Source organism: Heteronotia binoei, chromosome 2 (assembly GCF_032191835.1).
Source record: "Heteronotia binoei isolate CCM8104 ecotype False Entrance Well chromosome 2, APGP_CSIRO_Hbin_v1, whole genome shotgun sequence".
Lineage (NCBI taxonomy): Eukaryota > Metazoa > Chordata > Lepidosauria > Squamata > Gekkonidae > Heteronotia > Heteronotia binoei.
In genome coordinates this window covers 158,204,347-158,222,381 of record NC_083224.1, presented here as the reverse complement: position 1 = coordinate 158,222,381, position 18,035 = coordinate 158,204,347, and the positions used below count along the sequence as shown (strand labels likewise).

Genomic DNA, 18,035 nt, shown 5'->3' with positions numbered 1-18,035 from the left:
CTACCTTACCTAAACTAGGATATCTTATGTTGTGATCATTTCATGTGATTTTCCCCCCAGTGGTGAGAGATCTGACACTTTGGCATCATGATAAATTTCAGTTTAAAAGCCATGATTTCATTAATCTGATTCCATGCAATGTTTGAATGTAGACTGCCCAACAAACTGTAGTTTTCTGAATCCGTGAGCTTCATCCCATAGGTTGCAATCCCTTGTCAAGTCTGTTGTATGTGTACTATATTATTTAAAATGAGCTGCAGGTACCACATATAAATAATGGAAAGCACTGTACCTCTTGCTTGTCATTAGATGCATACAGATAGAAGCAGCAGGTAGGTGAGAAAAGGTCACTCAGTAATGTAGAGGTTTCCTTTTTGTAACGGTAAGATCAGAGAAACTTCAGCTTTTCCTATGTCCTGTCATGTGACTTCTTGGCTTCAGCAGGGAGTAAATTGGGGGTCCTCCAGGGTTGGGAAAGTTTGAAGGCCATTGTTCTAAAGCACAGTTTGTACCCAGCTTGTTAACTGTGGTTTGCCAACTAGACAGGAAAAAATGCTATGTTTAATGAAGACTTATTAAATGAAAACGGGCAGTTGAACTGTTACATGGAAAGGAAAGGTCCCCTGTGCAAGCACCAGTCGTTTCCGACTCTGGGGTGACGTTGCTTTCACAGCGTTTTCATGGCAGGCTTTTTTACGGAGTGGTTTGCCATTGCCATCCCCAGTCTTTTACACTTTCCCCCCAGCAAGCCGGGTACTCATTTTACTGAACTCGGAAGGATGGAAGGCTGAGTCAACCTTGGGCCAGCTACCTGAATCCAGCTTCTGCCGGAATCGAGCTCAGGTCATGAGCAGAGAGTTCAGACCACAGTACTGCAGTACTGTGTCACCTAGTGATTGCAGATCAAACTGATATTAAAGGGCCAGCTAGAAGGAGCAGTTAAAAAACTGGTGACCCTCTGTAACATTTGAATAAACGTGTACAGGTATACTTTTTAACATTTAAAATTATTTTAGTAGGTACACAAAACAAAAGAAAAATGACCTAAAAATGGTAAAATTATTCAGACCCAGTGTTCAAATGAGCAGAATGACGTGGTAAACAGAATCTGGTTTCTTTTAAAAATGTATTTTTTCTTTTGGTCAGCTTCTAGAAGTCTTTTTTTGATTTTGTTGTTTATTACTGTGGTTTTCCTTTCAAGGGCCTCAACCAGTCTGCTGTTCTGGGAGACAAACGCTTTTTCTTTTCTGCACGTCACCTTGCTTACTGGATTAAATTCCATTAATTGACAAAGGTTTTTATGTGTCATGGCTGCTGACCTACCTGACTGACTTTTCCATATCCCTTTGCTTTACTGTCTTTATTCATAGAATGAATTCTGTTTTAAAACAATGGCAGTTTTAAATGAAATATGAAAGCTTTTTTTTAAGTATTTAATTTTATAGATGTAACACATTTGTTTTATGAATACAAGAATTTTTTTTTATTAATAGCACTTCAGTCCTGCCTTCTTCTGGCTGCTTTCCTGTAGCTGCCATTTATTCTGTCAAATAGATGGTAGACTTTTCTGCATTATTTTGTTGAGTATCCAAGAGCTGTGTGTACAAAGCCATCTACAGCAGCATCATTACCACATGTTTCTTCTAACTCTTTCAAGTATTTTTACTTAAACTAATGTCTTGTAAATCCATATAGACCATTTATAGGATGAATTTTCCACTTTCACATGATTCAAATATGCTGGTGATCTGGCTTATTTTCTTTTCTAGGGTAGTATAATGTATTTCCTGTAAAAATATGCCTTCTGCTGACTTTCCAATTTGTGAGCATTAACTGGCTTTCGTCAACAGCTGCACAGAGGATTAATCCTCATATTTAGAAAACACCATTCCTTGCTTGAGTAGTACTAATTCTTTTATATATTATTACTTAAGAGCATTCAAGCACACATGTGACAAAATGCCACTCCATCACAGAGAACAGTTTGATTTCAAATTGTTCAGTTTACAGATCCAGTCTGATGCAAGTTGTACAATAAACATAAAACCTGTAATAAGGTCTGCCATTCAGATCCTCAGACCACCACACCAAAGCTTCTGTTTTTGTAACACTGTACTTAAAATGTGATCATGCAAGAACCTGCACAAAATCCAAAGAACGCTTGGGTGCGCTTGGCCCTGGATAGATGATCTCACTTGTGGCTTTCTCTGGATATACAGCAATGTTTGAGGATAACAAAGGAGGCACAAATTGACAACAGTTGGTTTTTCCCCTTAAAAATAAGAATCACGTGTATAAATGGGCCCTCATGGCCTAGTGTCCCAGGTTAAAGAATCATTCCCTTGCTGTGGCCAACACATTCTGTACTCTGCAGTGCCTTAGGTGTCTCTTCTTCCGGCTAGTCAGCTGAAACAGTAAATAAGAGACTTGTCAGTTAAACTTTACTCAAGTTGTTTGTGCTTTTCCCCCCTGCGAAGGCTTCAATTCAGGCCTAGTTCTCTCTAAGGTCAGGTGATAAACCTACCTGGGGCTGTCAATTCAGATTGTGCATAGAGGCTCACATAGTGGAGTATTCCCCTGTACAAAATGGTTCCCTCATATAGAAAACTAGCATGCAGTGGGAAGAGAAATTCTGGTTGTCTCCTCAGTGTGCCCCACTCAGAGAAAACAATGAGCGTATTAATAGGCTTGCGCTTGCTGATCCTCAGGTCCCAGCGGGGGATCCTCAGGTTTTGCAGGCTTCCCCCTGACCCCAGCCAGCTGGCCGGTGGGGGAAGCCCTGCACCCTCAGCCACCATGCAGTTCTAGGTCTTGGGCAGGTTTAGAAACCTGCAAACAGGTCCGTTTCAAAATGTGTATGTGTCTCTGTGCCTGTAAAGTTGAGCAGGAAGTACTTCATGGGAAGGGTCAGCAATGCTTGTTTTGCTTTCGTTTCAGAGCAATTGTGGGTGTGGGTGTGTGTGTGTGAGAGAGAGGGGGGGAGAAGCACCACCAGACCCAGTAAGTGTGTGAGAGAGAGAGGGTTGCCAATCCTCAGGTTTGGACACCCCCCCCCCCCCCGCTTTAGGGTCATCAGAAGGCGGCAGGGGGGAGGGGAAATATCTACTAGGCTGTTATTCCCTATGGAGAATGATTCCTATAGGGAATAATGGGGAATTGATCTGCGGGTATCGGGGGCTCTGGGGGGGCTGTTTTTTTTAGATAGAGGCACCAAATTTTCAGTATAGCATCTATGAGCTCCAAAAGAAGGTGACTCTATCCTTCGTTATTTCCTATGGAAGTAAGGCATTTAAAAAGGTGTGCTGTCCCTTTAAATGTGATGGCCAGAACTCCCTTGGAGTTCAATTATGCTTGTCACACCCTTGCTCCTGGCTCTGTCCCCAATGTCTCCTGGGTCCACCCCCAAAGTCTCCTGGCTCCATCCTCAAAGTCCCCAGATATTTGTTGAATTGGACTTGGCAACCCTAGCATATTAATCATATGAGCCCCCATCTGCAGTTTGAAGTAGTACACCCTAAACATACAAAATAGTGAATTGGCTGCCTCAGTGAAAACTAGGCCTTGGCCTACAATTTCGTTGTCTGAGGAAAAGGAGAAAATTTCTCCACAGAATACCTTTTAAATTTAATGTGATTGACAATGGAAGTGAGAACTAGCTGCATCCTTAGTGGAGATAGCTAAGTCTACCACAAGGAGGCCTGTCATTTGCCATGTGGGTCCATAGGGTTGCATTGTAGGGTTGCCAATCCCCAGGTGGGGGCAGGGGATCCCCCAGTTTGGAGGCCCTCCCCCTGCTTCAGGGTCATCAGAAAGCAGGGGGAGAGGAGAAAAATGTCTGCTGGGAACTCTTTTATTCCCTAGGAAGATTTATTCCCATAGAAAATAATGGAGAATTGATCTGCGGGTATCTGGGGCTCTGGGGGGCCCCTGTTTTTTTAGGTAGAGGCACCAAATTTTCAGTATAGCATCTAGTGCCTCTCCCCAAAATACCCCCCATGTTTCAAAAAGATTGGACCAGGGGGTCCAATTCTATAAGCCCCAAAAGAAGGTGCCCGTATCCTTCATTATTTCCTATGGAAGGAAGGCATTGAAAAGGTGTGCCGTCCCTTTAAATGTGATGGCCAGAACTCCCTTTGGAGTTCAATTATGCTTGTCACAGCCTTGATTTTGGCTCCACTCCATTGTCTCCTGGCTCCACCCCCAAAGTCCCCAGATATTTCTTAAATTGGACTTGGCAACCCTATTGCATGGCCTGGCAACCAGTGAGAGATGGGAGAAGTGGGTATTTACCATGGGGCACTCAATTTACCATGGGGCACCAGCATGCGATGACATCACTTCCATTGCAACCCAGAAGTGGCGGCATGCTAGAGCTACTCTCTAGCACCCACCCCAAAATTCTGTGGAAACCATATAGTTTTGGACCAAGTGGAATTCTCCCTGAATTATATCTGATCTGCAGAGACTAGTTCCCCTGAAGGAAATGGTAATTTCAGAGGGAAGACTGTATAGTGTACCATACATAGATTCTAGGTGGAATCCATCCCCAAATCCCCTCTTCCACAGTCGTCACCCCCAAATTTCCAGAAATTTTCTAGGCCAGAGTTGGCAACTCTGTACATTGTTAGTTTTGTTCTAACTCCTACTAATGACAAAGAAAGAGAATTACATATTCTGGATATGAAAGGTCTTTCTTTTTTTAGTTGGTCTTTCTTTTTTAGTTCAGGTCTTTTCCTGAGTTTTTGGAGGAAATAACCAATGTAAAGAGTATAATCTTGGTCATTTTCTAGTTGGATAGCCTTTGTTATTAAAGCTTGCTATACAGTTGCTAAGCTATTGCAAGTGCATGCAGATTCGACTGCAGCACATTAGTCTTCTGGTGTATTTCTAAAAGGAGTCATTTATAAAACACTACATCATAGATGTTGTCTTGGCAAACATTGCAGCATGGAAAAGAAGAATACTAGTCTTATAATTTGAGCATTTCATTCCATGAAAATTATGGTATTATGTACTCTTCAGTACTGTAGTACTAGAACAGCAACAAAACAAGAAACAGAATTATAAACAGATTATCTGACACTAAAAGTAATTCTCCTGCTATAAATAGACTCTCTTTAATTTGGTGTTTTTTTTTCCAGAAAATGTACCAGAGGAACTGCGAGAGCCTTTTTATACAGATCAGTATGACCAGGAACATATTAAACCTCCTGTTGTTAATTTGCTGCTATCAGCTGAACTTTACTGTCGTGCTGGGAGTCTTATTCTCAAGAGTGATGCTGCCAAACCACTCCTGGGTCATGATGCTGTTATCCAGGCCTTGGCACAGAAAGGCTTGTATGTCACTGACCAAGAGAAATTGGTAACAGAGAGAGACTTGCACAAGAAACCCATTCAGATGGTGAGTGTTGGCATCAGATGCTGGTTTCTGAATCCTGTGTAGTGTATTTGTTTTTCTGTTCCTACTATTAGCAGTATTTAATTTTATTTTACATATCATGTATGTCTTAAAATGGTCAAGTATAAGACATGTGGTAAATTATCTTTATGTCCCTTTCTTATTTCATCTACTAGTTCAGCCCTAGCACTTAACTAGAGGAGTTTTAAGAATTCACTAGGAATGGTGGCTCTTGATGATCAAGTGTTGACCTTGTTTACATTGCGACATCTAATAGCAAGGTGTGTGGCTTGTGCTGGTCATGTAAGTAGGAAAATCAGGCCAACTACCAACAAGTTAGTGGTTTCCAAGTTGCTGAAAGACTACCTAACTGTAAAAACCCACAGCTCTCTAAATTAATCAGGAGAGGTGGGGCAGCCACTATTTTGTTGTTAGCCACCCTGAGTCCACTTGTGGAGAGGGTGGGATACAAATTTAAAGTAAATAAATAAAATAAATAAAAAATATCTGTCATAGGACAGAATATGTTTCAAGAGGCATAGAATGTTGACAGCAGTTGATAGGTAAAATAAAGGTCATAAGGGGACATTACCCTACTGCCAAACTATAAGAATTTATAGCATTTTGGAGTGGGAGACTTTAGGGAGGATTCTTAGCCTGCTCCATCCTTGCATTTCTCTAGCATGTTTAATCAAAAATTATACCTCTGCTACATAACTCCCTAAAATTAGTATTAGATCAGAAATCATAGTAATAATAAACAGGCTTTCTTAAGAACATAGCGTAATTTATTTGGATGCTTGTTTAGAAGCTACTGATGTAGGCATACAACTATTTGAAAGAACTAACTCAGCATGAGAGGCACAGTCTTAAATAAATATAATTTTATTTTAGGAATTTATCTGCTACCTTCTTTAAAATAAGGCCATTTTCAAAATTAAAAATAGGCCATAAAATTAAAATCTTAATAATGAAACAATAAATTGAGAAAGTAAGAATGTTTCTTCAAGCACTTCTCAACAGGGTGTGTAAAAACATAAAACCCCTACCAGTAGGATTTTGAGCAAGAGAACAACAGAGGTGGTTTCCCATTGCCTTCATATTAACGTCTGTCTTCCCTGGTGGTCTCCCACCCATAAGCTCAGGGTAAGCTTTGCTATTTGTGCTACTATGCCCAATGAAAGCTAATCTTAAAATAAAGTGTTTTTATTCTGGCATCCACTTGTTCTCAAGGGTAGACCGTTCCATCTGACCCTGCTGCTATAGAGAATGCACCTCAAAAGCTTTTGTGGTAGTAGAAAGTATCATCAACTTGCAGGCAACTTATAGCGACCCCATAGGGTTGTCAAGGCAAGAGACAAAGGTGGTTTGCTATTGCCTGCCTCTGTATAGCAACCCTGGGCTTCCTTGGTGGTCTTGCTTAGCTTCTGTAATCTAACAACTGAATTGGGCGTGCTGCTTTTCACTTCAAACTGGCTCACCTATAGAGCACAATGATCAGATGATGTATACTTCTAAAACATTTTACCATTCTAACTGTGTGTGCACTTCTGGTCAACCTATAAGACTGTGACTAATGTTACCAATGTTTAAGGTATTTTCATCTTTGAAATGTGAATGAATGGCTAGAGCAAGTTTGATAAAGCAAGCTGTGATGCAGAAGGAAGCAGGAGAAAGGGAGTAGGAAGCAGATGACAGTCAGTTGCTTGGGAGCCTGAAAGGAGTCCTGCAGCCTTTGTTTTATTGTATAGTATTGTCATTTATATTGTAAGCCATTTGGAGTTCCTGTATGGTAGAAAGGCTGTTTTAAATAAATAAAAGGAATAAGGGAAAGGAATCAGCAAAAACTGCTTCATTAAGCTCTCTTGTACCCATGGAAATAGACTATACAATCCAGTGCAACGTTTTATCACTGCTTTCAATACTTTTTTTTTTAAAGCTTGTGTGTGGAAATTTGTGTGTGTGTGGAAGGTCTTATGAAGTGAACCTTAAATGGCATCATATTGCCCTCACTGTAGTTGTACTTTGATTTAATCTGGAATTCATGCTATTGGGAGGTTTATGAGAGTAATGTGTATGTGTTATGTCAGACCTGAATGTGGTTGTGAGAGGATCACCTGTCATAAAACTGTATTCAGAAGAGGAGAGAAGGTATTACTGGGAACTCATTTGAAAATTAATTAACTCAAACTTAATTGAGAAAGAAAGGTATCAGTACATAGTCTTAGGCATATAGGTATTCATTTAACTTTGATATAGCTGGCTTTGGGAAAGCGTCCTTTGGTAGGATTAAAAGTGTAATTAATAATATGGACCAGCATTATTTGGTATTGGGGGGAGATATCTGAATATGAGCATCCCAAAATATGTATGCAGTTGCCTATAGTCTAATATAGTTTCAAAACTGATGTAACATCTTAGAGGAGAACTGATATAAATAAAGTTATGATTGAGTGGTACCTGATCCATACAAATAGTTAATATAATAAGAAACTAAGAAATCTTGCATGTATATGGTGGCAGTATAAATAAAATATTACTTTAATTGGGTCAGAATGTTGCTGTATTGGACAATATGAACTTTCACTGAACTCTTGTATTACTTTGGAATTGTTTGAAAGGACTAATGAGTATGCAATATTAAGTATGTGACAACCCTATTGTTTGCTGATGATCAATATGGCAATAAAATGGAAAGAGCGCAGTGAATTGATGAATATCTCTTTAAAAGCATGACACACAGCAGAAATTACCCATCCCTCCAGATTTTTCAGTTAAATAATCTGTACAAAGCTGGGTCTCTTTATTCACCATTGGAACAAGCATTGGAACTGTGTAACCAGTTACTTTCCTTACCATAACCCTTTATGCACTTTAAATTGTCCAGATATTATTAGATAAGCAAATAATTTAAAACTTGGAAATAAAAACACCTGATACACTAAGCCTCTTTGAAAGTAGTTTTCACAGCATGTTCCATGGCCCCAGGAATTTCTCTGAGAAAAGGTTATTGAGACAGCTTGACCACTACAACCAGTCTTCTCCATAGTGTACAGGAGCATAGATTTGGGGCATATTCTGAGACCAGCTCCAGGGAGTTGTAAGCAGAATTCCTCTTGAGCTGGTGGAGCTTTCTCACTTCTCCCCTGTGTAGCCTCTGTCCACTCATCGTGTAATAAAACCACTCTAAGGCTGGAAGATCCTCTGGTGGATTAGTATGGGAGGCTGCAAGTGAGAGCACATATGCACTGAGCATGAACATAGTAACTTTTACTAATGTAAGAAATCATTTGGTTCCACTTTGTTGTTATACAGCAAAGCATGTGAATCATCCTGGTAGAGAATTCACTATGAAATAGTTCGACAATCCAGTGACTTAGAATGGTAAAAGTAATTATATATATGGGAAGTTAAAGTTTTCACAATTTACCTTAGGAAGGCAGGGAAATTCAAGTGACACAAATCTTAGAGTAGAAATACTCGCAGACAGTGTTCCCTCTAACCTGCAAGGCCTTGTGAGCAAAAATTCTACTTTGTGAGCTACTGATATTAAAGTTGTGAGCTACTGCATAAATTATTGTGCTCTGCGATCATTCTTCCTGAGCTAAGACCAAAATGTGTGAGCTGGAGGCTAAAAATCTGTGAGCCAGCTCATGCTAACTCAGCTTAGAAGGAACACTGCTCTCAGGAATAGGATCTTTCTCTTCTTTTCCCAGCTGTGCGGAGCATTTCACTCGAAATACCAGGCTACATGAACAACTGATTCTCTGATGCTGTAAATCACTGTCTCTTAAAACTATATCACTTGTGCTCCCATTGCTTGCTTTTCTATGTGAGGAGGATATAGCTTGTACTCCTAAGTTATAATTGGATGGTGATTTAATATGGCTGTACTTGAGAAACATCATTATTCTAATACCTGTGTCCTGGTTTTGCAGTTTAATTAACCATGGTAGGTTATGTATCTAGCTTGTGAAGTGTGTTATTTCATTACTCATAAATGGTGCCTCTTTTGGGTTTCTATGTACTTGATTGGTGTTCTGCTAAGGCTTCCTAATGGAGACAGGAATACTGGCATGAGTAACACGTTTCATTGTTTTCTGTTTCAAGCACAGCAAAGATAAGTTTATTAAATTTTGTTGTGGGAATTGCCTGAGGCTTGTCTCCCAACCTCTTTCCCACAAGCAAGGACAAAGTAAATAACAAAGCAGGAATTCCCAACAGCCAGGCAGGATTTGTGGGGATGGGGAAAACAATGCTGTCCATAAATATCTATTTCTTGGTTGAAACAATTTATTATAATGTAATATATTGTAATGGTATGTTATCATTTGTCATTAAATGTTAATACACATATATACACATATATCACATTTTCTCCACCCCACCCCCCTTTTTGGTGACCCCCAGCAGTGCCTTCCCCCTTAACAAACATCTCCATATTACTATTTAATTTAGTTTGTTATAAGGTAATATACTCTATCTATTAAAGAATCTTTCTCTAAAAAGCCCAAAGGTTATAATTATAGTCCATCTTCATAATATTCTTCTTAGTCGTTAGCAAGTAAACAAGTTATAATCCAATAATTCTATTTTTGTTTCTTTAAAGACTGTAATCTATATATAGTTTCTTTAAATATTAACCATTGTCAAAGATCACCAAATGTCCTTTAACGTTCCAATATTTTTCAATATATCTTTGAAACTTTCCCCACTCGCTTTTAAACTTCTCTAGACCTTGTTCTTTTAAGATTCTTGTAAATTTGTCCATTTCACTCCAATGCATGACCTTCAAAGTCCATTCCCACTTTTCTGGTATTTTATCTTGCTTCCACATTTGCGCATATAATGTCCGTGCAGCTGAAAGGATATACCAAATTATTGTTCTGTCTTGCTTTTGAAGTTTCTCCATTTGTTTATAGTCAGCTAATAATGCTTTCTCCTGCATTTTTTGTATAGTGGAATCTATTTTATCCATTCTTGTATCTAGGTCTTTCACCTTTTCCTCCACCTTCTGCACTTTCTGTAGAGCTGCTTGTGTGTCTTTTCTGAGATCTTCAATGTCTTTTTTAACTTCTTCTGCAATGGACTCAATATTTTATTTTTTTTTTTTTTTAAACTTTAAATTTTTATTAATTTTAACAACAATTAATAATTCGAATACACTTTTAACATTTAAATATTTCAACATTTCTTGAAAGATGAACAACTATGTAACAGTTGTACGTAGATTACTGTAAGTCTCCTCTTATTCTTTATAACAGTAAATGTCCATAAATCCAAACAATAAGTTATCATTCTTTTAAATATAATACTCAATAATATGAAAAATCAATATATTTTTTTGGTACATATTTTTGAGGATCCTCTTCTAGATTTATATAAGTAAAAAACGGAAACCATTTTTTAATAAAATTATTATTCTTCCTTTGTGTCTCCATTGCTTTTATTTGTATTGCCAGTTTATCCAAAGCTGCTACCTCCCATATTTTTGTCAGCCATTGTTGTGTTGTAGGGGACGCATCTCTTTTCCAAAATTGAGCAATCAGTAACTTTGCCGCCATTATCAAAAGACTTATTAATTCCTTTCTCAAGTTAGAAAGTTTTGAGTTGGGCCAGAAATTCAAAAGGAACGATTCTGGAGTGAAGGGGATATCTTCTGCTGCAATAATATCAACTACGTGTTTAATTTCTCTCCAAAATTTATTAATTTCTGGACACAGCCACCAACAATGTAAAAACGACCCTTCCTGCTTACAGCCCTTCCAACAGTCTGGAGTTGGTTTTATGCGAGCCAAAAAAAGCTTTTTAGGCGTCAAGTACCATCTTGCAAACAGCTTGTAGTTTTGGAGTTTCACATTTAATGAATAGGTGGTGTAGAGTGGAGATTCCCATATGGATTGCCATTGTTCCAGGGAGAAGGATATACCACAGTCTTTCTCCCAAGCTTTCTGTTGGGTTGTAATATCAGACCAGTCCTTAGCATTAATTAAGTTGTATATAGTTGACGTTAATGTTTTAGTTCGTTCTGTATTCTTTTTTAACAGGTCTTCAAAAGTTGTTAACGGCCTGTCTATCACTTCTACAATCCTGGGGTTATGTAAAATGAAATGTATTTGTTGGTACTGAAACCACGGGATTGATATTTTAAATTGCGTTTCCAATTGTGTTTTAGTAAGCATTTGTCCATTCTTAATAATATTTTGGAACTGGTATATTCCTGCCTCTCTCCAAATTTTAAAATCCCCTGGTTCACGTCCTGGTTTAAACCATGCTTGACCCAGAAAGCTTGCCATCGGTGAAGTGGATGGTATTAAAGTTTTTTTGTGTTTATCCCAAAGTTTTAAAGTCAGAGCTAAGTATGGGTTATTGTTTGCGGCAAAGTGTCTGTCATTAGGGTTGTTCCAAATGGCTTCCCATAAATGGTCATCTGTTAGGTATGATGCCTCAATTTTTACCCAAGGTTTTCCGCAGTACTTTATTGCATACATTAATATGTTTTTTAAATTTGCAGCTAAATAATAAGCTTCTAAATTAGGTAGACCTAGCCCTCCCTGTTTTATTGGTCTTGTCATTAATTTAAATTGAAATCTTGGTTTTTTGTTTGACCATAAAAATTTAGAAATAAACTTTTGTCTTTCTCCAAAATCCTTAGTTGAAATATAACAGGGTAGGTTATAAAATAGAAATAAATATTTAGGAAGAACGAAGGTCTTAATCATATCAATTTTTTCTAACAACGTCAGATTTAATTTACTCCACTGTTCCAATTGTAGTTTAATGGTACTATCCATTACTTTGTAGTTGACCGCATAGAGGTCCTGTAAATTTAATGGTATTTGTATACCCAGGTGCCGAATCGATTTTTGAACCCATTTGAACGGAAAGGCGTTTAGTAGATTTGATTTAGTATTTGGAGACATTGTGATAGGGTATAATTCAGATTTTGTATAATTTATCTTAAAACCTGATATTCCACTAAATATTTGGATATGATTTAATAGTGATGAAATAGATTGGAGGGGGTTTGTAACATAAAAAACTGCGTCATCGGCAAATAGACTCAACTTATACTCTTCGTTTCCTACTGATATGCCAGTTATCGATTTCTCCTGACGTACCGCAAAGGCCAGCGGTTCTATAGAAAGCGCAAATAGTATAGGGGACAGGGGACAACCCTGTCTAGTACCCCTATGCAACTCCAAGTCCTCAGATCTATAATTATTAATATAGATTTGTGCTTTAGGTTTTGCGTATAAAGTTTTGATGGAAGTTAAAAATTTCTGACCAAAACCCATATATTGTAATAAAGTAATTAAATAAGGGACCTCCACCCTATCGAAGGCCTTCTCTGCGTCGATGGCCAAAAGAACTGATTCTTCCTGTCTTTGTTTCCCCAAGAATATTAAGTCCATTGTTTTACGGATATTATCCGTTAACGTTCTTGTGGGGATAAAACCTGATTGGTCATTATGTATGTATTCTGTGATGACATTATTCAATCTGTTGGCCATCAGAGCAGAGAATATTTTAAAGTCATTGTTTAGAACTGAGATAGGTCTAAAAGAGGCTGGGTTTTGTTTGTCTTTTCCAGGTTTAGGAATTACTGTAATTCTTGCTTCGGACCACGTGTTAGGCATTTCTCCACTGTACATGACCGAGTTGCAGGTGTGAACCAAAGGGTCTAGCAGCTCTTGCTCAAAGGCCTTATAGAATTCTATAGGGATACCATCCCTGCCTGGAGCCTTATTGTTTTTAATATGCTTTAAGGTTTCAGAGACTTCCAGGGGAGTTATATCTTGTTCTAAGTATGCCTTATGTTCCGAAGATATTTTAACATTGTAGTTTATTGAAGTAAGATATTCTTTAATTTTGTCAGGTTTTGGGTTCTCTGATTCGTATAACTTTTGATAGAATTTCTGAAAAACTTGAATTATATCACTTGACTTAGTAACTAGGGATCCCTGTTGATTTCGCATATTATGGATAAGATGGGAGGCCCTCGTTTGTGTGGTCCTCTGTTTAAGTAGTTTTATCGATTTAGGTGTTTTAGTAAAATATTTTTGATTGAGTATCAATAAGTTCTTTTGTATTTGAGATGTTTCCAATAGTTCCAATTTTTTTCTTTCCTGTTCTAATGTTCTTAACAGTTTTTTCCCTCCTTTTTTTGCATATTGCAGTTCCATATGTTTGATATTATTCGTAAGGTCTAGTATTAGTGATTGTCTTTCCTTTTTATGAGTGGAAGCTATTGCAATTAATTGCCCTCTAATAACTGCTTTAAAAGCATCCCACAATGTGCTTTGTGTTACATCTTTGGTGGTGTTAAATTTAAAGTATTCCTTTATCGCTGCTGAAATTTTTTTACAAATCAGTTCATCTTGTAGCAATAATTTATTCAGTTTCCAATGGTATCCCTGTTTGTCTTCAGATTGAGTGGTAAATGATCCCGTAACCCAGGAGTGATCTGAGATTGTACGGGGGCCTATATCTGCTTCTTGGATTTGGTTAGCCAACTTTTTGCTCACTAGAAGATAATCAATTCTTGTATGAATTTGGTGAACGGTGGAGTAATAAGTATATTGCCTTACTCCAGGGTTTAATGCACGCCATATGTCCACCAAATTAAATGTATCTAATATATTCTGTATACCTGTTGGTTTCAGTATTTTTTTCCCCGTTTTGTATGTTCTGTCTAATTTAGGGTCCAATATGTAATTTAGGTCGGCACCAATTATTGTTTCTCCTTTCTGAAATTCAGACAATAGTTGTAAAGTAGTTTTCAAAAACTCTTTTTGGTTCACATTTGGGGCATACAAAGATGCTATTGTTAGTGGCTGGCCATCCAATTCTCCACTAATAAAAATATAGTGACCTCTAGGATCTGCTTTTACCCTTTGGCAATGGAAAGGTACTGATTTCGATATTAAAATTGCTACTCCTCTAGATTTTGATGTTCCTGCTGCCAAATAACTTTGATTAAACCAGTTTGTGGACAATAGTTTTCCATTTGTGTTTTTTAAATGCGTCTCCTGTAGGCACACTATATTTGCTCTATCTCTTTGCATGGTGTTAAGTAGTCTCTTACGTTTTACAATATTATTGAGACCTCTACAGTTCCAACTGAGGAGCTTATATGGGCGTGTCATCTTCCAATCTAACTAACAAAGATAAATAAAAATAGAAAATAAAAAGAGAGTAACAAAAAAAAAATATTAATGACAACAATTCTCAGTAGTGTTAGAACAAACCACCACCTCACACAACAAAACTTAACTTAAAAAACAACTTTTTAAACTAACTTCCCTAATTAGGGGAAACTTTTCAGAAACTCCTCCCCTACAAATACCAAACAGAGCAAAGAAAGCTGTTACAGTGCTTTCTTATCTGAAAAGTAAAAGTAAACCTATTACCCCTATCCGGGGGCGTTGTTCAAACGTCACAACTTTTCTCCATAGGCAACAGTACAAAGTAAACGTTCCCCCCTTCCCTCCTGTAAAGATATAAGCAGACTGAGTGAAACTCCACATTTCAATTTAAACATATCATAAATGCCTTTTCATATTTAATCTACATATAATCGTACCCTCATTCAATTTTAAGTCAATTTACTTTCCCCCCTCCCTTACTATTTAAGCCAATTAAAATTCATATAGAATAATATTTAACTTGACTTTCACTATACAGTATGTTAGTTAAAGAATATACGTAGGTTCCATCTGATTTACTTAACTAGCACTGCATTACTTCTTCTAAGAATAGAACCTAATACACATACATACTATCTGCACACTACACTTTAACATGACTTGCACTCTACAGTATGCTAGTTAAAATACTTGCATAGGTTCTATCTGAATTACTTAACTAACACTGCCCTCTAGTGGTTTTGGAAATTACTGTTTCTAACTATAAAACTTAGTAACCATACTTAAAGTTTAAATATTACACCGTATAATAACTTCTTCTTGTATCTTCTTCTTTATTCTTTTTTCTTGTTCTCATATGCGTTGTCAGTTTATTAGTAGTTCATGTGTCAGTAGGGGTTTGTTCTTCTCCTTCCTCTATGTCTGGCGAAAGGGCTTGTAGTTCTTCTTCTTCCCTTCGAGATAGTTTAATGTTCAGTTTCTTTAAAAGCAGTTTTCCCGTTTTTAGATCTGATGCTTTTAGTAGAGCCCCTCCTTTGTACACTATAATGTCAGAAACAGGGCTCCAACGGAATCGAAAGTTCTCAGTGTACAATTTTGTTGCGAAGAATTTCAAGTTCCTTCTTTTTTCTATGGCTTCTGGTGGCAAGTCTAATAAGACTAGTACTCTTTGGCCCTCATGACTCAAGGCATCTTTCTTCCTAGATTCCTGAAGTAGTCTAGCTCTCGTTGTGGGAAATGCAAACTGGACCAATATATCTCTTGGCCTTCCTTTCTTTGCTAAGGCAGGCGGTCCCAGACGTAGGGCTTTTACAATCTCAGGAGCTGTGCTATTTTCTCGGCCCAGCACCTTCAGCAGCCATTTATTAATAAAGGGTAAAATACCCATTTCTTCTTCCGCGCCCTCATTAATCCCTCTGAGCTTCAAATTATAGGCTCTCCAACGGTTTTCAAGCGTTATAATTCTTGCATTCAGCCTTGTTTCTTTAATTTTTAATTGCTTTATTTCTGTTTGCAATGCAAGTGAGGCTTCTGCATTGTGTTCGGCCATTTTGGCAGTTACTTCCATGTCGTTCTCCATCTCCTCAAGTTTTTTGTTTATTGGAGCTAGCCAGCTTTGCATAGATTCCTTAAAGAAGGTATGTATGTCTTCTTTAAGCTGCAAAATGTCTTTTTTTGTTAAGGGAGCCTCGTCCATCTGTAACTGCTCAGTCCCGGGGGAAAGTTGTCCTGTTGCCATAGCTAGGGCCTCTTGGTTTTCCCGCCCCGGTGAGGAGTTAAGGGGAAAAAACTTCCTTACCGACTGGGTCGTCTCTGTCGTCTTCTTCGTTCTCAGTTTTGGAGTTTCCTTAGCCTTTGCTTTGTTCTTTAAAGGTTTTCCCATTTGGGGCTATTTTTAAAGTCTGCGGTTTAGCAATAGGGCCAGGATTTCGGAGGGAAGGAAAGGAGCTGTGTTAATTTGCGTCCACCATTACCCGGCGACGCTCCGCCCCCATCCAATATTTTTTTTAATTCTCTTTTTAGTTCTGTTTTCGTTTCTCTAATTATCTTTGCCAATCTTGCTTCTTGCCATCCTGGTTTCTCAGCCCTATCAATTTTAACTTTGGCCATTTTTCCTTCTTCAAGTGACCCAGCCCTACATAAATATCCATTTCTGATGTCCTCTTGACCACACTGGTGAACAAGTGGCCGTTTACTATGCTAATAATGATTTTCTGACTGTTACCAATTCCCACTTGGAAATTTTAGCCTGTTTGTTCAGATTCTATAATTTAAGAACACTGCGTATAGAGATGTAGGATGGAAACTGTCATCAGAGTTGTATGAATGCCGTGGTACTGTATAGTTGTCCCTGGCAGGTACTGTGCTCAGAATGAATTGTGGAAATTAATATTATTTCCATGAGTTTACTGAGTATAGTCCTGCTGTTCAGCTGCATATTTTTTGAGTACTTTCCCTCCTCACCCCTGGGAAAAGGGCAAGGATAGAGGAACTAAGGAAAGGAGCTGCAGTCTTAACAACTGGGTTTACATGGCACTCAAAGACAGGGAATACTAATATTGAGCAAGAGATACTTGGAACAATGCTAAATGTTTTGGTGCCTAAGGCAGAAGATCTAAATGCCCACTTCATTAGGATTTTGTTTAATTAGTTTTCATCAGCTACTAAGCAGCCTTTCTCTTCATAAAAAGTAGCTTCCAGAAATATTAGAATACAGCTGAACAAATAAAATACCATAAATTCAGATACAAAACCAGTATGGGCACAAATACTATTTGCATAAAAATAAACAGGACTTTCCCACCCAGCAACCCAGAAAATACTCAACCAGTAATTAAAATAATAAAGCAAATAACATATTTCACTACTGTACAGGATTCAACACCACTAGAGTATTATAAAGATAATAAAGACCTGCTGAAATTGTCCATTGAGTTGGCTTGCATATGCTAGGAACCTAGTCAGAGAAGTTACTTCTTACATTTCTCTGGCAGATTAATAGCCACTAAAGAAATTTGGCAGTTACGGTGGACACTTGTGTAATGGTAAGCTGGTCATGAAATCCTGTGCACACCTATTTGTTTATAGTTTTTAGACACTTTTATATTCTCATTTTTATAAATTCTTCATGTGCATTTACCCCAGTATTTCCAACATTGTGACTGCATCCTATTTGTAAATTGTAACACAGGTGCAAACTCTTAGCTGGCAGGAAGGGCGTAAGGGTTGAACCATTAAGTTTCATGTGCAGAGTACATTTGTGCTTACATATTTTAATGGCTCTGGTGGAAGCAGGACAAGGGTTAACTGCTCTCACGTTGCTAGAATATTTCATTTAAGGAGACAGACTTCTGTGAGCCAGATGGTGTTAAACTTCGGGGGGGGGGGGTTGGATATTATAAATCCAATTTGGATATTATAAATTTTCTGGACACAGAGAAGAAACTCATCATCCTGCAGTCTTTGGATGGGAACAAGCCATGAATAAC

The 18,035-nt window shown here is 38.0% G+C and overlaps 1 protein-coding gene across 5 annotated transcripts in view; it reads left to right on the top strand.

The window, feature by feature from the left end:
- Positions 1-18,035, top strand: part of CAMSAP2 (calmodulin regulated spectrin associated protein family member 2) — a 118,522-nt gene that overhangs the window by 14,908 nt on the left and 85,579 nt on the right. For 4 of the 5 annotated variants that reach the window (XM_060232337.1, XM_060232336.1, XM_060232335.1 and 1 more), the window contains exon 2: positions 5,142-5,401. The exons of the other annotated variant lie outside the window; for it this stretch is intronic. In XM_060232337.1, coding sequence (XP_060088320.1) covers positions 5,142-5,401 — 260 coding nt within the window. The remainder of the gene's footprint in view (positions 1-5,141; positions 5,402-18,035) is intronic. 5 annotated transcript variants of the gene reach the window in all.